This window comes from Sparus aurata, chromosome 22 (genome assembly GCF_900880675.1).
Source record: "Sparus aurata chromosome 22, fSpaAur1.1, whole genome shotgun sequence".
Classification (NCBI taxonomy): domain Eukaryota; kingdom Metazoa; phylum Chordata; class Actinopteri; order Spariformes; family Sparidae; genus Sparus; species Sparus aurata.
In genome coordinates, this window is record NC_044208.1 from 25,259,935 (window position 1) to 25,283,257 (window position 23,323).

The 23,323-nt window shown below is 43.3% G+C and overlaps 1 protein-coding gene across 3 annotated transcripts in view; it reads left to right on the forward strand.

The window, feature by feature from the left end:
• pak5 (p21 protein (Cdc42/Rac)-activated kinase 5) overlaps positions 1-23,323 on the forward strand; it is a 79,918-nt gene that overhangs the window by 10,601 nt on the left and 45,994 nt on the right. The window contains exon 1 of one of the 3 annotated variants that reach the window (XM_030404640.1): positions 14,948-15,464. The exons of 1 other annotated variant lie outside the window; for it this stretch is intronic. In XM_030404640.1, the coding sequence (XP_030260500.1) occupies positions 15,410-15,464 (55 nt within the window). In that variant the 5' untranslated portion in view covers positions 14,948-15,409. Of the gene's footprint in view, positions 1-14,947; positions 15,465-23,323 lie in introns of those variants that run through there. One more of the 3 variants, XM_030404641.1, reaches the window with a different exon arrangement.

The following is a 23,323-nucleotide window of genomic DNA, read 5'->3' on the forward strand; positions in this document are numbered from 1 at the left end:
CATTTCCTCTGCCTCGGACGGCTGTGCCACTGTGCATTTCCCTCCCTGTAATTTATCCATCTGCAGAAATGGACCGTGCGTGAGCCTGTGTGTGTGTGTGTGTGTGTGTGTGTGTGTGTGTCTCTGCGTGCGCACAGAGTAATAGGGTACGTTGTGTTTAAGGGTGATGATTGCTCTGGCCCTCGTGGTTTACAAGCAGACAAGGTAATGATGGCTGCTACTTTCTCAGCGTGCTCAAGTCAATCCCCCTGAAGTGAGTTAGTGTGTAGTGTGTGTGTGTGTGTGAGAGTGTGTGCTGAGTAGTAAAGTAAGGGATCTAAGAGCTGTCATAGTTTACACACAGTCGCTCGGGGCGTTCTGAATGTTTCCAGCTGCTCTCATCAGCTTTAGCTCGCTGTCTAATTAAGCTAACGTTAGCTCCATGAGTTTGCAGACTACTGTAGTCAGTAATGGTCTTTGAAGTAATGCCTACTGGGAAGTAACGTTTGCCACTGTAGGTAGGCTAGTAAGCTACTTAGCCTGACATATACGTAAAAGCAGATAAACAAACTGTTTAATTAATTGCTTACGTTTCCTCTATTGTTTTTGAGTGTTTCTAGCCACCGTTATTAGCTGTAGCTTGCTATCCAGTTAAGCCAACGTTAGCTCCAAAAAGTTGTTGAAATCTCTGTCTGTCTGGGACTTTATTATATCAACATAACCTGTCGTCATCTTTTGAAGTAATGTGTACTCGCCATTTTCTGGTGTATCTAGGCTAGTAAGCTAGTTAGCCTTGCAGCATGTTAAAGCAGATAAAGACACTCTTACATGTTTCTTTTCTACAGTATTTATTTTTGGAAAGACTAGACTAGATTCACCATCCTTGCAGAGTCTTTAAATCCTGAGTATTGCTTCAGAGCATTCGCAGTATCTGCTGTCGACTACAGCGGCCATTAGCTAGTTAGCTCAGTTAGCCGTGCAGCTTGCAGTCATGACCGAGAGCTGAGACATCGAGAGGAGTATCAGTGTTTTCACCACGAGCACAGGAGCGTTGGACTGGGATGAGCTGCATGCTAACTTCAGTAGAAATCTGTGCAACATGACTTCATAATGCCAACACTTTTATTTCGTCTCTTGCTATTGATACCTAGTAAACTTTTGAATGTTTCCAAATAGAAGTCCGTTACATTATTTTGCACCGTTAATACAGCCAGACTTCCTCAGACTGATCTTGAGGATCTCATATATTATCAAGGGTTTTAAGTTTTTTTTTAAATAAGTAGCAGTAGTTAAGCATATAATCATACATGAAAATCCGTAAATTGCCATTGGCTATGTTTTCTGATAGTCCCTCCTTGGACATGCATGATGCCTGCTACATCTCATCTTGCACATGCCAATCATTGTCTCTGTCAGTAGATCTGTGTGAGGTGTGTGTGGATGTGCTCTAATTTATTTATAGCATTTATACTGAAATATACGACGAGCATATTCGTAAAAAGCGTGTTTGTATTTACTTTGTTATGAGATACTGGACTCCAGAGCAGAATGGTTTCATCAGATGCTACTGTAAAGATGAACTGATGAGACAGGAGAGAGTGAGACACTGAGGGGAGAAAGAAAGAGGCAGAAAAAGGAGTGAAGAGAAAGAGTTGCGGGGCAAATAAGCTTAGCTTAACTGTGCGATATATGAGACTGAGAACACACCCGGTGTCACTTTGTATTAGTTGCACATCTGATATTAACAGGCTCTGACTGTATTATCAGCTCCTAATTCTTTTTTTCTGGGATACAGTGAGTAACGCAGGCATGGAAAAGTAGAGCCAAAGCTTCCCGCTGCATACAGAAAAAAGCTTTTACACTTCAATAACATTACGAGACATTTAGAGCTGACACATGATGCTTTTCCTGACAAGTTGTCACCCAAAATGTAAACACTTCATCTCATGAGCAAAATGTTCGGTCCCTTTCTTTTTCTGTCTCTCATAAACATCTCATGACCTCTTCGACTCATGTTGCGACCCCTTAGGCGGGTCCCGACCCGCACCACAGAAGCTCACTGGAATCCAGTCACAAACTGTAGCTGCTGGTGGTGGCTACCAGCAGGATCCAGTGGCTGTATAGGGTGTGCATATCTGTGGCTTTTACTTCGGCCTTAGCACTCAGACACACACACATTCATGCACAGACTCACATATCGACACACGGTGGCCCTAATCCCGGCACGTTATCAGTGAGCATCAGTGTGTGAAGTCATGTGGACCGGTATGAGTCAGCGGCTGAGCCTCAAACTCTCTGCAGCTGAGATCCGCTGATGGGAGCTTCTCCACTGGATGCATGTCATCCTTTCACACCCCGACCCACCACTGCCCAGCAGCCCACGTTAGCTCAGAGGCTGTTTGGCGGAGAGAGAAGACAGGATATATTTAGCATTTCAGGAAGATAAGAGGAGACCAGTCGAAAGTCACATGTAGTCCGTAATTGTCAGTTTGCAGACTTCTGGCCGTTACTGTAATCTAAAAATGACCCGTGCCAATTGTTTTATCTTACAGAGTACAAAGAGATGCTTTGTTTTATTCTCGAGAGACTCTGGATAGAGAGCAGATTTAGTTAATCCACAAATGTTTCATTTTTTCTTCTCAACTGAATTTTTTTTCTGTGGCCTGACATGTGTCTGTATCGACTGACCATTTTGCCATCAATGGAGCAGGTACCAGATTTTTCCACATTGATGTTCACACTGACCTGCAGCAGCAGGGTTGGAAAGTTATTCCAGAAGCATGTTTTGTTGTATTTGTAGAAAATCTCTTAATATCTAGACAGCAATCAGTAAATCAAATGCTCTGACAAATAAAAGCCAGTATCTGTGGCAGGAGCCTCTTATAAGCCCATCCACTTGTTAAATTTCATCCGCGAGATAATATACAGGCCACCTGTCTGTCTACCTACGTAACGGCCCATCTGCCTGCACTCATTGCACATGAAAGGAGTCTTCCACAAGGCTAAGCTCATGTACTTCTAAAGTTATTAGCGTGCTAGTCACACAGAATAGCAGAGAAAGTGTGGCCAAATTTTCCCAAAACATGCTAGTTTGACAGTCTCACATATGAGTGAGGCGTGAGGTAGCAAAGATGAGCTGCATCTTTCTCAGACAGCTGCTAAACTTGTCATTCAGCAGCTAGCTAACTCAGTAGCACAAAGCAAACAGACCCTGATCCAAAGAAAAGAGCTGCTGTAGCAACAGGCTGTGTCCCAATTCAGGGGCTGCATCCTTCGAAGGACACAGCCTTTGTGGCCTTTGAGGACGAGTCCTCCGGAGAGTCCTTCGAAGGCGAGTCCTTCGGAGAGAGTTTGTTAAGAGCGCCAACCGTTGTTAAATGGGACGGTCTAGCCTTCGAAGCATTTCCTGGTTGCGTCACCAGATGTTTTACCCTTACATCACGATTTCTGCCTCCCAGGCCCGCGAAAGTGACGATCTACGCCATGCGATGTCGCCATTTTCTTTCTTTCTTTCTTCTTTTTCGGGTACGCAAAGAATCTTGGGATATGGGAGGCCTCGAAGGATAGTAGTGGTGCATCCTTGAATAAGAGGGAAAAGAAGTCCGCAGTTGGAGGAGCTTTCGAATTGGGACAGCCTTTGCGCGCTGTTGTGACGTAATTGGCCTTCAAATGTGGCCTTCAAAGGACGCAGCCCCTGAATTGGGACACAGCCACAAACTTGTTCAGCAAAAAGCGCACACCAACAGCAGTTAGCAGTAACTGCGGTACGGTGGTGATGGCTAATTTACTGGTGTTTGTGTGACTAGGGCATTTCAAAGTTGTTTATTTATGTAGAGAGCTTGTTGTCCTGGCTAGCAAGTCAGTAAGAAACTAGTCAGTGTCAGTATAGTCAGGTAGTGTGTGTTCATGTGTTTTGAAGGTTAACTTTGGATACATTTTTCTCTGTTGTTTCTGTCTTTTTCTGTTTTGTTTTCCACAATGTCGTACAGTCATCTTGTACGCGCAGGTCGGTTAATGATGATGTTTTTGACCATTGATCTCTGTGTGTGCATGGTTACCTTTTTTTAGAGTTTTGGTCAGTGATATTTTCATTCAAATACATGTTACTTTTGCTCTTCTATCTCCAGTTTCATATAACGCAATAATGCGTCAACCTGCGCCAATTCATCAAAGCGCCTACATAAACTGAAACGACATTACCGGAAAAGATCCCAGAGACAAACGGTCCGAGAGTTTAGAGAAAAGCATGGCTACTGAAATGAAAGGGAATATTTCAAAGACAAGAGTAAATTAAACATCAGCTTTACCTTCCATAGATGAAAGAGACTTGATGCAGATGTGTCGTAGTGAGTGCTGCTCAATCGGGAGCTGTTTTTTTTGGGGAACTGGTTGAGTTTGCTGCTCTGTTGTTATGACTATTATTTTTTTGTAGCAGTGTCTACATTGAATTACTCCGTGTAAGATCAATAGACCTTTTGTCAGTGTAATGCAATCGTTTCTGTCTGACAGTATGTACGCAGTATGTTTGATTCATGGTTTCTGTGTAATGTAGAATTTACAGTCTCTGCAGACTTAGCTTGTATTTCCAGGCCTGCGCTCTGAATCTCCACACAGTATTTACACTGTGCCAACGCTGGAGAAATGTCTCGCAGAACTAATATCATTCTGAAACAGTTATGTCAGACAACAGATGGAGCCTGTGGGGAACATTGTTTGTAACAAACTGAAACCAGCGAGCACTTGCATCGACTTTCCGTCCATAAATGGCCTGGACACTTTCACAATGTTCCAAGAGAGAGTTGCTCTCTTTATGAAAGTCGATCAGATGTAGGTCAACATTTTTTAAGGGTGCTGAGCATCGAGTCCCACAACAGCTACCGGTATAAAACGTGTTAGAGAGCAATCTGGATGGCTGGTCCGACTTAACTGCTGGTGCACAGGTGTGAATACAAAAAGAAATCAGGTGGATCTATATGAGCTACTTCTGACTCTGTGGTGGCTTAATGTCTGACTCTTTTATCTGACATCCACCTTGCTGTAACCCTGCCGAGCTCTCACTCTGGATTCATCACCTTCCACAGCTCTAATCTTACCTGCTAGGAGCCCGGCCGGCTACAGTTTATTATTCTGCCTTTGTATCGTCTTATTATCTGTTGGGGGGCAGTCAATACTGTAGTATTGCTTTTTGCGTGTTGCTAACAATACATCCTCAGACCTGAACGACTGAACAGGTGCCTCTGACTCCCATAACAACATATATCACCGTCCTCAATACAACCTGATGGTTGCATCGTGAACGCTCTGCCTTTGTTGTACGCTTGCTATTTAATTAGGTGAAAACTACTTGGTTAGGTTAAGGAAAACATTGTGGTTTGGGTTAAAATAATTAAATTACTTATGGATCTTCAGTTATGGAGGTACCTACATTTCGTACATAACCTCAGTTGCGTTATGTAACATAACTATCTAAGTATGTCACCGTTGAGTTTTGGTAATGCACTTGGAACGAACAGCCTTCTTTTGCTCTTCGTACTTTGTCTCCCAACGTCCTCCTTTGCTGATGCTAATTATTACGACCACTGGAGGTCGCGACTGAACATGAACCGTAAATATATGTCATAACAACCTCCTTCCGGTCGAGCTTTGATTGTAAATTGGTGAGGAAGGGCTGTAGATAACTTTACTGTTATGATAGTCAGTTAGCAAACACTCGAAAATATAAGTAATGTAGACATTTCTTACTTCTTAGCTTGAGTGAGGGGCTTTAAAAGTGGCAACAGAAAAGGAAAACCAGAATGTAGAAAGGAGACTTAGACCAACTGTGTTTTTCTGTGAAATTCCGCTGTTTGTTCTCTGTAGATGTTTCGTGCATCTAAGGATAAAAGCGCGACTGGCTGCTTTGCTATCATACAGTATGTGCTTGAGTTTAGTGAAAAGATGGCCCGGTCTCCTATACATGACTGTGCTCTCGATAGGATAGGAGCAACGTCCTCTGTGCAGGCCTGTCAAGACAGTTGTAATGTAGGTCAACAGGTATAAGCCTCCATCCACCATCTACAGCTAAAGACAAGTGGGGTGGAAGAGGAGGCAGTGGGACGTTAAGCATCGCACAGAGAGGGATGGATGGTGGAGGGGGAAGGAGATTAAGAGGGAAGGGAGGCAGCTGATTGGTCCACAGGCTATAGTGGTGGTCTGATCAATGTTTTATAAGTGTCACTACTCTGTTTGTAGGTTAGACTTATCTTTCCTCTCACATGTTTGGGCTAATGGTCGGGGCTGTGAGTCATACTGGGCTGCGTCGTTGAGATAACCCCCTGGCATTGTGTGTGTGTGTGTGTGTGTGTGTGTGTGTGTCTTTGCTGTTCAACCAATGCAATTAACCAGCAATGCAATCAGCCAACATTACTTTTAATTTGGAGAGCATGAAACCATTTAATTTCTGACATTTGAGGCTGAACAGCAGCCTTGTTATATGTGTTTACGTTGCCATGGCTGCAGTCCTGCCGGGATGTTGACTACGCAGACGTGTTTACGGACGCCTTCCTGCCGAAAATGTCTCCGATTGTTTCAGCATGAGACGATATAATCGAATGCAAAGTCTCGTTTTAATTACTTTATACATTTTAGATTATATGGTTGATTTATTTGGCATGTTGCAGCAGAATAATACGTCAGATTCTGCACACGGAGAGCAAGATCAAGATCAAGATGTCCTGATTCACGTGCTTGTTGCACATCAGTTCCTCATTGTGCCACTTTATCCTCGTGTTTTTTATCTTTTCTCTCCGTCCACACTCAAGTACACGGTCACTTGACCTGTTGCTCTTTACCACAAGGTCACACCGGTGCCTCTTCACCGCGCATAGGTGGCTTTTCTGAGGATTAATGATCGTACGAGAAGTGTCTTGGAGCAGCGGTGTAAACTGGATAGTCCTCCGCTGTTACTGTGAAAAATCCCAGACTGCATCATCTGTCAAAGCTGACGTTTTTTTTTCTTCGCGTCCTTGGCTGAAATGTGAAGGATTGATACGCTGTCAGTTATCCAGCTCATAAACAAAAGGCCTTGCCACAGCTTTTACAGAGACACGACCCCGGCTATATCAGTCTCACGCGTAGAACCTGTGCTGCCGTGTCAAAGGTCTTATTTAGACTCAAAAGCTGTCAAATGGCTGTAAAATGAAGAGGTGTCATGCTTCAGTTAACCATTAGCTTTCCAGAATGGCAATTTTCCAATCACAGCCAAGCTGCTGTATGCATGGCAGGCCTGTCAAGCTTCAGATTTCCTCACATGAAGCGGAGGCTCGTAGCTGTGTAAGAGTGACACTATGCATTTAAAGTGGTTTGATGGTTTTTGTGTTAACTTTTCAAAAAAATAAAAACACTTTAGTTAAAGTTTAAGGACGGATTTAAGGATGAAACATTGAGCTTGTCTGCTCTCAGATAAGATGGAAATGTTTGCACGTCTGGCTAACTACCTGAGGCTAGCTCTCGTTACAGTAGCCTCATTTCCGGCAATTTTTTTGGGGTTATAGGTTACGTAAGAAAAAAAAGCCCACATCCGCTGTCCACCTGGAAGCTGTCCTGAATGTTAATGTAGCCTAGTTAGCATCTCTGTCTGCTAGCATTGAAGAGGCAACCCTGGCCCACCTTTTTAGCCGTGATAGCTTAACATTGTTAAACACATGTCAAACATTCCTCAGAGCCTTTTCTCAGTTAATGTTAAAAGTGGAAAAGTACAGTTTGAAAATACAAACAAACAATAAGGTTTAAATTGAACCTCTGGGCTAAGTAGGCCAGGCAACATATCTACGTATCTTTCTTCCTGGGACATGCAGCTCGCCTCAGTCTTTCAGCAAAGTGTTATGTGCTGTGAAATGCATATTTAATTCCCTTTATTAGACAAATCAAGTTCAAACATTAAAAACGTCAGCCTGAGAGCGCGTTTTCATCCTTCTAGTTAATGTTAGCTTGATTAGCTACCTAGTTTTAGTTGGTGAAATCTGGTGGCAGCAGTCGTTTTAGCCGACAAAATCAACAATCAGCAGCTAGAAATCCTAATCCTACACTTATGTTTTAAATTCTGAATCAAGTCGCCATTGTTTCAAAATGTATATTCAGCTTTTGTCATACTGTTAAACCATTCATTAACGGTATTTGCGCTGTGCCAGAGCTGATAGCTTCATAGGTGCAGTGACACTAGTGCAACTTTGTGTGGTGGTTTTGTTAGCTTCATTAGCAACCTAGCTACAACTGCTAGCATCAGTCATTCCAGTCCACAAAAATCTATGGTCACTGGCTGTAAATGAGAATCCTGCATTTGTTTACCCCTGTCTGAAATCATTTTTTTGAATATTATTAGAAATTACAGTTGTTCAGTCATTACTGTAAACATTCATTTACAGTATTTGCGCCGTGCGAGAGCTGATAGCTTGATAGCTGTAGCAACAATAGCACCAGTTAGAGGGACGTAAATCTCTTGATCTCATCGTAGCCGTTAGTCCTGCTTTCTAAGTGCTATACAATAACCACAATAAAACACACATATCCACACTTTATATTCCAAACACACGCTCAGATGCAGGACACACGCTGGGCCATCCTCTCTAATATACACCTTGCCCCAGCAGTTTTCAGCTGGAGGACATTAATACACAATAACAGGCCCTGATCCCTCACTTAAACACTGCTCGGCCCATTCAAACGCCGGCTGGCTCCAACAAACTCCTTAACCCACCTCGTCTTTTTACATCTCTGCCTTAACCATTTTCCCATCGCACCAGGAGGGAAGGCTTCTTGCCGAGCTATCAATAATGAACGATATAGTCGAGGGTTTAACATGCTTGTGTTGATAATGGAGTGGAGAAAGGGGGGGACAGGCTTTCAAAGAACAGAGTGCTTTTAGTGCGAAAGAAAAAAAAAAAAAAAAACAACCCACCAGCAGGAAGTGCTGTGTTTTTAATGGTCAGGACCTGTAAAGCTGTGGGTCAGTTTTCAAGCATCGTCTGTCGCAGATGGTTAATGACTCATTGAAAAATAGTCATCGCTTACATTAATGTACTGTTTTCTTCATATACAGTCACATTCTGTCCTGTAAATGAATAATAAAAGCAGTGAATTAACATAAAATAGACGTAATATTATGAATTATTCTTAAAACCAAGAATCGGGAGCATTGAATTTATTGATTCACAAGTTAGGATAATGGTTCTCATTAAGGAATGCATTCACAAAGAGTTTAATCAATAACTAGCTGGTTTTATTTTTCAGATTTTCCTCATGATGTCATCGTAACAGGGATATCTCTTCTTCTGTGGTGGTTCTTAGGGCTGCACAATGAATCGAAATATAACCGAGATCAAAATATAGCAGAGCGCAATATCCAAATTGCAGAAGCTGCAGTTTTTTTTTTTTCCATAAAGGCAAAAACATTTGGCCTACATTTCAGTTAAATCTGGGTCAGTTTTAATCATCAAACGCGAGGTAGACGGGAGGACCTCTGGGTTAAGAATGGAATCAATGAGATATGTCAGTAAGTCATCCCCGACGTGTGAGTGCCTGGGAACATTTTGACCTTTCTTTTCCCACCTCTCAGGAGCAAAGCTGGCTGCAGTGTGTCGCTCTTAACACTGTTTGAATACTTGACAACAACGTGCACCGGAGCAAGTCAGCAACAGTGATAAAACCTGACGGAGGACGCCTGATATATTAAAGCACTACGAGTCGTACAGCGCAGAGCAGATATACTCATAGATAAAAAAAAAACAAAACGCTGCGCTCTAATTGAAACGATAATAAGCTGCATTGTTTCACCAGGCAGAAGCCATTTTCTTGTAATCACTCGGTTATCTGCCGTCAGTCCCTGTAACGTCTCAACTGAATCAGACGCTGCGGAAATATAACCGCTAAGATTTCGGCTCAGTGGGCATCAGTAGCTGACCATCACACAAATCCGCATAGACACACACATGCACGCTCACACACACACACACGCACACTCATCCAGATGCTAACATAAACAAATAGTCACAGAGAGCCCTGCAGTGTTGCCAGTCATCCTCTTTATGTCTGACTGCTTTTAATTGGAATGGCAAGTCTATGAAAAGACTGCTCTCAGTTTATGAAAAAAAAAGAAAAAAGGAAACACTGGTCTCTTCAGTCTGGACGCGGACGACGTCTGCATACAGATGTTCGCCCTGGGGCACTGAAACTAATACCATATGGCCGAGCCTTTTCTCTTCACGTGCTCGATAGTGTTGATAGCGGGACTGAGAAATGTTTTTTCCCCTCGTTCTTTATCAGCGTAACGGTTTCAGTCGCGCAGCACAGAGACGTGGCTTTATCTGCTTTGCTTGTCGGCTGAGGTGTGCGGCGTGGTGGGCCTGCAGTGTGTTATTTTATATTTTATATGCTGTGAGCGAACAACGAACATACACAGGAAACAGCAACAGGTGTAAAAAGCACAAACACATACTGTGTATACAAGTATTTGCACTTATATTTAAAAAAAATCTCTTGATGTTTTTTGCCTTTTTTAAAATGTTGGTTCACTGTGGAGGTCGTTGAGCTAATTCCACATGTGGAACCCTGCTAATTCTTTCTGGATCAATGTGTTGGACAGCTGTATTTTTTCAAAGTCTGGCCTCGAAACAGGAGAGGGGGAAATAATCCATCAATTGAGAATTAAAAACTGTGATCTCATGCTAATGGATGCCTAGCTATGTCGTGTTTCAGTGAGGCGTTTGCTGTAGAAAACAAAAAAAATGTTTACTATTTGAATGTTGGGATAGAAACCTCAGAAAAAGCCAATTATCCCAAAGTTTATCATTATAGAATTGTGGATGTAAAAGTAACGAGTAGGGCTGAGTGTTGAGCTTTGATACCAACATCTAATAGTTCTGGTGATCAGGTGTCTCGAGGCAGTGTAATGTCACCTTTTGTTAAAACGGAGTTCATAAAATTGGTATTGAAAAAGGCATTTTTTTTGTTTTGCGTGCATTCAAACTTCAAGTAAAGAATTAAATGGAAGTTATTCATTTGTGTGATGATTGACAGTAAAGCAGGAATTCAAAACCTGATGTTTTCTATACTAGTTAAGGTGGATTTGCATTGTATTGCATCTATAGTCCAGATCTTTACGTACGGCCATGAACTTAACTGTGTATACAAGCGGCTCAGGTGCGATGGTGTCTGGTCTCAGAGCTTGTGGTTGAAAGTGCTCCTCCTTCCTGCTAAACGAGACGGGGAAGCCGGTGATAGTATTTCAGGCGCTTGCTAACTGGAAGCAGACCCAGAACGCGCTGGAGGGAAAACATATTCCATACAGCCGGGGAAGGCCTCGGGAGGAGCTGGAGGATGTGGCCAGGGGGAGAAGGATGTCTGGGCTAATGTAGTGGGCTAATCTAACTAAAGTGTCCATCAGAAGACTGAACCAGGATAAGTGGCGGAAGATGGATGGGACAACATCAGTCAGCCTTTCACTATTTGACAGAATCCTCGCCTGTCAAATGTAAAAGCGCGACCTCTTCTTCACAAGGCAGAAATATTAAAACACTGCGAATCATCCCTTGATATTAAATCTTAAAGCACATCAAACAGAAAAGACGTTTTCAGAGTTTTAGGTTCCTTTACTGCGCTTTTAAAGCCACACAGCTGCACACATGTGCACAAACTCCTCCTCAGACAGTGACACACGCTCCTCTGTCCTCAGGACGGCAGAGATCTCATTTAGATAACTCTCCTGATCTCTCTCTACCTCCCAGAGTCGCCCTTCCCCGCTATATTCATCCATTATGTTACCACATGAGGCGATAGCGGCAACTTCAGCTGATCCTTCCACGTGATAGCGAGAGATCGGCGAGGGACTTGAAGACGGCGTCTGAACTGGATATCCTGCCTTTCACACATTATCTGACAGTTTGCTGAACATTACCAAATACTCGCTTCGCAACTACAACACCTCACAGGGAATCATCATCACCACATTATCATTTATCTCACAAGAAAGCGTCTTTTTGACAGTTGTTATAGCCGCCTATTAGCCATGTGCAGGCTGCTGTATCAATGCTTTTAAAGAGCGTCGCCAAATCACCCTCAACTGCCATAATTCTACTGGTCTCTCTCTCTATTTAGTCTGCAGCTGTCCCTGCAGCTCCCCACTTGTATTACCCCTCTGCATGTGTATTTGTGTTCGGCAGAGAGAGAGACTGACGGCCTGTATAAGACCCTTGAAGGTGGCATGTGTATTTATATCCAGTAGTACTTGTGGAGGGGTGTGTCTGTTGCTCCGGTCTTTTAACCATCAAACACTTTTCTCTCTCTCTTCCCCGTAATGCTAAAGCAGCTTTGTGGGCGAGTGGCCTGATATCAAAAAACTTGCATGAACCGCAGCCAACCACCAGAGACGCTTTGAGATTTGACTCTTTTTTAGAGCCGCAGTTGATTAATTTCTTCATCAGTCGTCGTCATATATTAAACATATATATTTTGATAATCGATGAATCATTTGACAGACGGTGACAGCAACATGGCGACTTTTAGCGGCCTGACTGCAAAAACGACTGCATGACTGCTGGTTTTGAACCGTCTCAAGTCTGATATGGGCTCCTGGTGGGGAAGACGTATCAGTAGAGGATCAGACTGATGAATCCCCGTCTGTTCACTCTCCCTCGCTCTGTCTTTACGTCCTCCGTCTGCTGGGTTCGTTTTCTTCTGCCGTGTAGCGTTTCCACAGTCGCTCCATCGTTACCTGGGGATGGTGACCGGGGACAACAGTGCCTCTTCCTGTTTTGGTTGCGCAAATTATAGATGAGCTTCCTTTGTGCTGTAACTCGACCTTTGTTTTTCCTGGAAGAATTCAGCGACAGCGAGACTTACAGGGAGCCAATCCATACACGGACCAGTATACTGTGAGATCAGTGTTGACTGCAGAATGATAAGTTAAGGGGAAAAAAATGTTCTACTGTCAGCTTAAGTTAGTTATCAAGGAGAGATGCCAAACAAATAATGGTTCAAGGTTATTTTCTTCGTTTTACACGACTGAAAACTGAATATTCTTTGGTTTTGGATTGTAGGATTTCTCGTTTTCTTTCTGTATGTTTTGAAGACAAAGAGATCAATCAAGAAAATAACCGCCTGATTACTTGATAACGAAAATAATTGCTAGTTGCAGGCCTACACTATTTTAATTATTGTAGTTACTAGTTACAAGTTCTTTCAATAGTTATTACTTATTAATTTGAAACTGATGATTTGACACCCTTTATGCCTATGAATTGAATTCATACACATTAGCCTTCATCAGCAAATACATCATGTATTGAACATCATATCACCAGGTTAGATTTCTTATCATTACATGGAAAACATGTTGGCAACTAATATATTATTATTTGTATTCTCTGCTTCTGACAACCAGAACTGTTTTTTTGTTTTTATTTTTATTTATTTTCTAGGCAGCTCAAAGCACTTAAGGTGAAGGTGAGAGAAAAGTTACTGTCTTGCGTAAATATATATAACAAAAAATCAATATTGACTTGGAGCAAGAGACAGGAAGCACTTATTTTTCAGTGTCCAACTAAAACCTTTATTTTCTGTTTTTTTCTCTTCCCTCAACCAAAGAACATGAACCTGTAGCATCCTCATCATCGTGCTCCTGCGCTCTGTATCCAACTGTGACTTCTGTGTTGGGACGCCGCGACACATTGTCAGGGAATGTGATCCACACAGCAAAAAGACTTCTACACAATGAACTGAAGCAAAGCAACGGTCTGACCCTGTTAGGAGAATACTCTAGATATCCTGCAATATTCATGTCACGTCTTCACTGAGCTACACCGAGGGCTCCGTCGTGAACAACATGATGTGCTGCTAGAAGCTCGACCATGAATGTTATGAAAACACTGAAGTTGTTTGGTCTGAGTTCCTCCACGAAAACACCCAGCTGTTCTTCAGACTTTCCTCACCCCTGTAACACCACATCCAGAGTGTACTACTTACTGCAAACAAATGAACTGCTGCAAGTTTTAGCTGCCTTTAGCGCAGTTAGCTGTGCAGCTAGCGATCCAGACTGGGAGCTCGGAGCTGTATGATGTAAAAGGATGGGCCAGGGCTAGCTGGTTAGCACGCTAATATCTCTCAACACAAACTTCAAAACTCTTATCGCTTCACATTCTGTTAATAATCTTAAATTCTGACATTTTGCAAGTTCAGTTGTTTGGATGTGACAGATGGAGAACATTACTACCTTGAGCTTCTCATGCATCATGTATTACTTCCTGTTTCAGCTCATGTTTGCAGATTTTTAAAACATGGAACAGTCAAACACTGCAGACTGGAGGTTAAACCTACTGTCCTGTGTGTGTGTGTGTGTGTGTGTGTGTTTGCTGCTGTATATTTTGTACAATACGAGCTGATAAATGACAGAGTGTGTGATGCAGAGGTGCAGCATGTCATTTCAAGCGCCCTCTGCTCACCACTCTTCCCTCCGTCTCTCTCTCTGCGAGGGGAAATACGTCTAATGTAATCCTAACAGCCTCAGCACCGCCTGTGTGAGTGTGTGTTTGCCCTCAGCGCAGGGCCCGTCCCTGGCTGCCACCGCCGAACGTCCCCTCAGCTTCGGCAGACGGCCAGAGTCTGTCACAGCCGCCGACTCGACCAGCTGTTTGCTTCTCTTTCTTCCATCTTATCTCCTCCGTCGCACTATCTGTCTTGCTCTCTGTGAAAGAGCAGTGATAGGGCGCCTGGTGGTGCAGCACTTGACACCAAAGTTGATATCCACACATGCTGCCGTCAGTGGGAGACAGTTTTTTTGTGTCTGCGTGTGTGTCTGCATGTGTGTGTTTGACACAAACGCCACCCTGTTGGATTGTGGGAGCACAGAGGACACTTGTGCTCTTTGTTTGTTTTTTTGTTTTTTTGTGGCACTGTTGACAGAAGGAAAAGCGGGAGGAAGACAGTGAAGGTCAGAGGGTGCTCGGTTTGGGACGAGGCCGGTCAAACCCAGTTAGGCAAACAATGAAAGCGAAATGGGATGGGTCCGGGCTTAAGCTGTCTGGCCGTGCCTTGGTCCAGGCTGCTGGCGTAGGCAGTTTTTTGTGCCCTGTACGTCTCACATCGGGAGTTATCAGAGCGTGCAGGCAGGGACAGTCACAGCAGCAGCAGGCCGGCAGTAGTAGTAGTAGTAGCAGCTCGCTGGGGGCTGCAGAGGGTCCCGGATCTGACCTGATTTGTCAATTCGATATCTTCACTGAAGTGTCGCTCCTCCGGGGAATCATTGGCTTATAATTCGGCAATCATGTGTCGAGCGAGGGACTCGCCGTTTCATGTTTTGTTGGAAGAAAATTGAGGTGCATAATGGATTTATCAGGGGTGTAATTTGACATCAAAGAGCGCAACATCTGAGGAGGGACTGATTGTCCTGCACTGTCTCGCTATGGCTCATCCAGAGCACTTTGATTGGCTGAAAGAAAGCGTCAGTTTTTTGCCAGGTAAGAGCAGCATTTTTAAACATGAGTGGAAACAAAACAAGTAACAGAACTAGGATGAGATTCATTTCATCATCAGAGCTACAAACATACATGTATGTCTCTATATATATAGATATATATATGTATAAAACATGCTGCAGCCTTAAAATGTGATCTAAATGAGAGATGTTACAAACTTCTCAGCAAAAGATTAAAAACAAAAAGGGTTTCCTTTAGCCTAAAGTTGTTTACCACTCTGCAGACATATCTACAGGGAATGGAAGGTGAAATCCATGTCTGTGAAAACAGTTTTTAAAGCCAATTAAATCATCTGAAGGAACAAGGTCTGGAGAGAACGAGTGAATGCAAATGGGACAGAATTGAACGGTGCACAACAAAGCGGGCCGGGACAAAAGAGGGGAAGGACAACAGAGCCGAGACACTATTGATGAGGACGGAGGAGCACATTTTTGCCTCGCTTTGTGCATTTTTTCCGTCACTCAGACCAATTAAAGCTGCGCTCATGAACACCGGGGGAAAGTGTGCGCGCAGAAATGTGCAATCACGTTTTGATCTGCCGCCTGCGAAACATTTGACCTTTTTAATTCAATCCGGAGCTCCACCTCTTCCCTGTAGTGGCAAGCGAAGCCGAGAGCGTCGCCCCCTCCCTCAACTTGTTTATCAGAATGAACTTGTGTCCTTTTTCATGTCGCATTTTAAATTATGTATGAAATGTATTTGCATATACTTGTGTGTGAGTCAATGTTCTGCATCTCAATACCAATTAATGCCTCAAAAATTACAATCTGAGGGATGCGAAATTAATGCAGTGTTTGGAAAACACATGAATACGTCACGCTGCCGCAGAGCGCTAATATGCGCTTAGGAAGCAAAAATAGACACGGTATATATTCAAACAGCAACACACACACACACACGCACAGAGTCTGCTGTAGTGTAGGACGAGTTCCAGTGAAAGTGTGTGTGTTGAGGTGTTGTACAAAAGAGGAAGTGCCTGTGGAGGCTCAGATGGTGACAGATGGTTTGGAGACAAATCAGCCTGGGAGTCAGGATCTTTGCCCTGAGACTAGCCGCCGCGTCACGTATGTGCGTGTCAACGTGTTGGTATGTATCTGTGCGTATGTGGAGTGTGTTGTGTCATACGCATGTGTCTTTTAGAGCTGAGAGTCTCTACGGATCTTACAATTTGATCTCAAAGGGCCGAAATTGTAAAACAGTAAGCTTGTCACTTAAAAATGTTTTATTTCTTATACGTGAATCAGCACTGGCACCATTCCATTTATCTTGTTCTTGTGAACGCAGCATCTCTCCGGAGGGAGGTTTTTTTTTCCAATTTGGCACAAACGTGGACACTTGGACTCAACAATCGGCTGATTAGAAAATTGGTGGTCAAAGTTCAAAGGTCACTGTGACCTCACAATACGCATTTATTGGCTGTAACAGTATTTGAGATTTCTAACAAATGCCTTATAGATAAAAAGCGATGACATTTTGTATAAAAAAAGGTCAAAGTTCAACTCCATACCTGCCAACATTAGGCTGAGAAAAAGGTTGTTTATCTGTGATATTGACAATTGACTAACCCTCAACGACCCCGCCCTGTATATAACCCTACACCTAAGAATTGTACAAGAGTGTAAAAGTAAAATTACTTACGAAATGACCTCATCTTTAGGTCTGGAGGTCAAAACATGTCTATAAAGAGGAAGGACTTGCACCAGGTGGAGTAAAGTCTATTTCTTCAGCCATTTTCAGCTGAAAACTGACCAAAGTGGAGAGAACACAAGGTCAAGTGAGAAAACTCCCATTTGATTTCTGTCACTATGAAATATCAAAACTGCAAAAACACTTTCCTGGCCATTATTCAGCATCATAACTCAGAAACAGAGCGGCTACAGAGACAATATCTCATTTGGTTGATACTGGATTCGTGACACTTGTTTTGGTTGGCCTTCTTGAAACTGTGTCCATTGTAGAGCTCCATCAGGGATCCACTTTTTACAATTCGTAGCTTCTTTCTACATCCATATCTGAAGCATCGTAGTTAACCACGGGCTCATTGGTTTTGTCCGGTTATGTAATGCGCCTGACAGCAGCAATGAATGGGTCTAACATCCACGTCAGAGTGTATTGCTTTCACACAGGGTACATATTCATGAAGCAGATCAATATGTATTTTTAGTAATTGGAGCTTTACTCAGCTGGAGTAAAAACACACAACATACTACACACACACACACACACACACACACACGGCCACAGCTCACTCCACTCTTACACAGCGAGATTAATCGCGTTTCATAATCTCTGCCATATATTACCTGGCTCAGTTTCTCATCAGAGTGACATTGTTACTCTTTGGCAGAATAACCTTGCAGGCATTAGTCTGAAACTTCACAAAGTGCTTTACAATCTGCCCATAAATTACAGCTCAAGAGGTGCTTATGTGGCAGCCAGGAGAAGTTGTGCACTAAGTAGTCCTTCCGACCTCTGCGTGGAAGCGGATTCCCAGAGGGCCGTACACTTCGAGCACTCCTCAGTCCAAACCTGCCTCCGCTGTTGTGAGAGCGCAGCAGCTAAAAGCTCTCCAGGAGTAACTCTGGACCGTGTGAGTGCAGGAACATTCGCCTCCACCTGCTGTCTTACACGCATTCAGTGGTGTTTATGTTTTCCCCCCACGTGTTGTTGTGTCTCTTAGCGGTTGAGCTTGGCCTAGACGACTTAAACCCTCCTAGTCTAATCTCATTCTCAAGACGCGCCATCTAGGTCAGGGGATTCCTTCTACTGTACGGCTGCTTACAGACCACAGATAAGTTGGAAGATGAAGTCCCAAAACTTCCCTTCCAGCATGGAACAGAAAGAATTAGCAATGATAACGGTGTCAGATTTACCTCAATATCTGCAGCTAATTTAGGAATAATGAGTCTTCAGCACAGAGGAAACAAAAGCACACTTCATGACATCATCACTGTCGCTACAGGATCTTCTCAGCTCTCGCTAACAAGCATAAGCTAAAGCTAATGCTGACACTCTGTGGATTGGTTGACAATGGACTGACTGACATTGTAGCTGCGACCAGCTGCTCTATAGGATGATCTGCTCCCTTTGGCGAGGGACGGATTTCTCCCTCGGTGGCTTGAATTTTGGCACTCATGTCAGTTCCACAAGGCTGGTCATGAGCCAAAGGACACGAGTTCACATGTGGGCTGTTCATGCACATTGGCCAAAAAGAGGGTGTGGCAGCTGCCCCGCCATTAGGTTTGGGCAAAATCCTTCATTTGATATCACAATATTCTCCCTGATCACATATCTGGATAGACGATATTATTGTCTTATCGCCAAGATGATATCTGGTCTCATGCAGATCCCTTGGCTCGCCGTATTCTCCTGGCATTCTTCTGAGAGACTAAGATCTCTTTGTATGATTGTTAAAACGCTGCGACGTTTCAGCCCGATTGACTTGTTATTGCTTCTGCCAGCCCGGTCTCATTCGCACCTCGTCAGATATTGACGGGCTTTGCTTGCCACGACAGCTCAGTGTGCATTTTCTTTTCAAAATAAAAGCCTGAAGAAAACTATTTGATATTCAATAACGTAAAAAAGAAATATTGCATTTAACTGCAATATCGCGATATCTGATAACATTTAATATCGTCCCAAGCCTTCCAGCCTTTGCACTCATGATACTAAGGTACTTTCTGTTAAGGACAAGCTACAAGGTGGTTAGTTTTACGCATCATGTGCTTCACTCACAAGAGAAAAGGATCTGAGGATGATTTCGGCTGACGTAACAACCTCCCTAAACTAAGTCGAGAGCAGGACTGATCTGCTAACATTACTCTTAACTCACACATGGCTCCAACACTGTGGATTGTCTAGTTCTGGTCAGGTATTTTTCTAAAAATAACCCCACAAAATAATGTAGCTAGCTTATGACATACTGCTTGCCTTAGGAAATAAAACTACGATTGCTGCTGAAAGTTTCAACTTAATCGGTTGTGCACGTGAGCTTTATTGCAGCTAAATGTTTCAGCAGGTTCTCAGATTGTTTCATCAGTTCTGAACACTTTTGCACACATCCCTAAATTTGCACCTGGCTTAGAGACAACATACACACACATACTTCACTGTCACTTTGTCACACGACACTTTAAATCTAGTTCTTAGTTTGACATGTCATTAAGGGACGTGCAGTTCGTGTTTGTGCATTGCTCTGAGGTAACAAGGGCTTCAGCTGCCGCATGTGTCAGCTGATGATTCAGTGCAAGTCTGCGATCAAGCCCTGTTTAGTCACCGTGTGTTCACCGCGGTGACCGCAGAGCGCAACTTTGCAGCCGCTATTTACAAAATATTTGAGCAGTGCCTTCTGTTGGACAGCTCCTCTCTCCCAGGATACTGTTCAGCTCCATCCTTGGCGTTGTCATTGTTGACTTTATTTCGGGAATGTCATCTCTAATCAGCGCCGTGCCTACATGTCAGTGTTTCATCTTGCCAGAGCCAAGCCGTGTTCGTGCTGTAAAAATAGTAACAAGGTCAGAAAACCTTGGGTCGATTCGTGGAGGTTTAAGCGGACACCAGCCAGAAGTGAAAAAGGTTGCTGACATGTCGGCGTTGCGTAAGAGATTTGTAGCTCAGCGCAAAAGAAAATGGGAAAGATGAAGGATTGTTGGGGCTTTGTTTCTGCCGGTTATCTAAGGGGGACACCTGTGGAGCATTAAAGTCATGTGTTTTCGTGAATCAGACCATGTGAAGGACCAGAAAGAGAAAGAACAATCGTGATTCTTTAGACTGAACCAGTGGTTGTGCATGTTTTATGTCTTGAACATTGGGGCCGGTTATTTCCTAAAGCGTGCAGCTGTATTTTTTAATATTTTGCAGTTTAACTGTCAAAATGAAACATTCAGGTTTCATCCCCTGAGAAATTAACAAAAAAGTTTAATAAAACTTAATCTTGTGATTTTAATGAGAGTGAGAGAACATTTAAGTTAATTCTCTGAGAGGCTCCTCCATCCAAGTCTTGTGGAAGTCTGTTCAGTTGTTTGTGTGATCCTGCTGACAAACCAACAAACACACAAACACCTGCATGAATTGTAAGCGACTGTCATTGATGAAAGCACTTAAGATTTACTGTGCAGAGACACTTATGCGGTTGGACGGGACTGTTAACGACTGTATTCACCTTCAGGGCTGCAGTGCTTTGGATGCATTTCTTCTGCGATTCTCCCAATTTCAAAGTTAAAAGTTATATCTCAGCACTTTGCACACACATGATCATAATAAATACAAAATCATGTGGTTTGTTTTACACATAAAACCCGTCTGTTCTCTCTTTTTCACTGCAGAAGTGTCATGTTTCTTCTCGCAGGCGATGAAACACATCCTGGAGTCTTTACGGTGTAAACCGAGGCTAACAGCGAACGCAGCGTAGAAGGCAGAGTTGTGTAAACATGCCCGTGGGACGAGGTTTCTATCTATGACTTAACACCTTTTTGATCCGGTATTGAGCTTTCTAAAGGCAGCAGTGTGCTGCATAATAATCTGTTGTGCTGCGATTTCTGCCGCTGCACGCATCACAAAGAGCCCGAAGCCTTCTCAGCTTCCATCCTCTCTCCTTGACGCTTCACATTTTTTGCCTCTTTCTCTTCCCCTCGTCTCCTCCACGCGCTCATTTCTCCCTCTAACCTCCCCTCTGTGCTCTGCTTCTGTTCTTATCTGTCTCCCCCACCCATCTCCCCTCCTTCCTCCCTCCCCCCCCTTCTCTCCCATCAGTCTATCGCTCCATCTTTCCTGTTTGAGGCCACTAATTTGGTCTGTCTGGCTCTCCTGCGGGGCAGCAAAGGAAATGATTGGGGAAGATTTCCGTGATTACATTTTTGTCTTGTCCTTTTAAAGTTACATTTAGAAAAAAAAAAAACTCTTTGGTGACTTCTGTGATTGCATCTGCTCAGGGGGTACTGCCAAGGCTTAAGAGTTAGTCATTTTCACAACTCAAACTGATTTAGCACGCTGCTGTGAAGACTTCATTAACCCTTTTTTTTTTTTTTTTTTTTTAAAGCAAATAACCAGAATGTTTGAAATGTCTTATTTAATGATTGACGGGTCGCTTCTTCTCACATACAGTCGCGGTCAGACGTTTTCATACTCTTGTAACGAACATGTACATCGTGACAGTCTTGAGCTCCAGTGATTTACAGCCACAGCTCTCGTTTCTCTGTGATGGAACGAAGTGGGACACAATCAGAGGTCTTCTGAAAATGTGACCAAATCTGCTGCGTCTAAAATATTACATAGAGTAATTATGATATTTGGTTAAATGTCCCTTTGGCCATTTTCACCTCGATTAGCTGCTTTTGAAAGCCATCCACAAGCTCCTGGCTGAATTTATGAAGCTGAAATTTAACTGAATTTAATGGCTTCGTGGCACGGCACTGATCCGTCAGCACAGTCCGCATGTTCTCGATGGGGTTCAAGTTCGTGCTTTGGGAAGACCGCTCCAAAACCTCAATTCTTTTCTGATTTAGCGATTCTTTTACCACTTTTGATGTGTGTTTGGGATTATTGTCCCGTTGGAACAACCAACTGAACCCAAACCCCAATCTTATGGCTAATGATTTTATGTTTTCCTGAAGAATTTGGATATAATCCTCCTTCTTTATTATTCCATTTACAATACTAAATGTACAATACTACCGGCACCATGCTTGACAGTAGGCGTGGTGTTCTTGGCCACAGAAGGTTGTTTCTTTGTCCATGTGATCGGCAGCAAACTTCAGTCGAGCTTTAAGGTGCCGCGTCTGGAGCGTGAGGCTTCCTTCTTCTTCTTCTTCTTCTTCACGGCAGCCTCTCGGCTCATGTTGATGCAAAACACACATGGACGCTCTCACCTGTCTTCCAGCAGCTTGTAATTCCTTGCAGACTTGCTTTCTGGTGGTTTTTGGTTGACTCTTGTACGTCCTGACCAGTTTTCTCTCAGCAGAAGGTGAGAGTTTGCACTTTATACTTACAGTTGTGTGAACAGTGGATCTCGGGACCTGGAACTGCTTTGAAATGGCTCCAAGTGACTTTCCTGACTTTTAACTGAGAGCCTTTGCAAACGTAAAGGTGTATCTTCTAATATTAAGAGCTGCAACATCATCTAGATATTAAATCTGCAGTTATTTTAGTAAGACCTTCTTAATTGTTAGCTTTAATAAAGTTTTTTTTGCTTGTTTTGTTTTTTGCACATGTGCTTCACGGAGGCTAAGTAAATGAATGAATGTTTGGTATGGACCAGCGCAGCAAACTTCGTGTGTGAGAGAGCCACAGCAGAGGGGAAGAATGAAAATAAGAAGGGGAAGAAGAATGGCTTTGTTTTTGTCGGAGGACAATGCCTCCTAGAAGGGAACAACACAATAGTCTCCATTCACAGCCACACCAGCAACATTCGTTCCCATGACTGGACACCATGCATCCACCCAAACCACCGAGACCACAGTGAGATTTCCAAACAGTTCCTCTCGGTCCTGGAGTAAAACCACAGGCAGGAGCAGCTGCCATACGTGATGTCCGTCTGATCGTGGCTAACGTATCTGAACCTTACATAAAGTTAAAAAACCTGGCATCATTTCCTTCTTTTTCTCTTTATTCACTGAGGCATAATTTCTTTCCTGTTTGTTTATGTTACATAACCGAAGTGGACACTTGATCTTTTTTAGCATGTTTGGACAGTTTTGCTTGTTCTTTCCTTGTTTGTATCCTGCAGCATCGTGAGGCCGAGCTTAGCATGCCGCAGAACGGCACAGCGCAACATGAAACATCATCAGCTCCAAACTGCCGGTCGCAGCCAATCTTTTCTGACGTATCTGTGTTACTTCGACTGT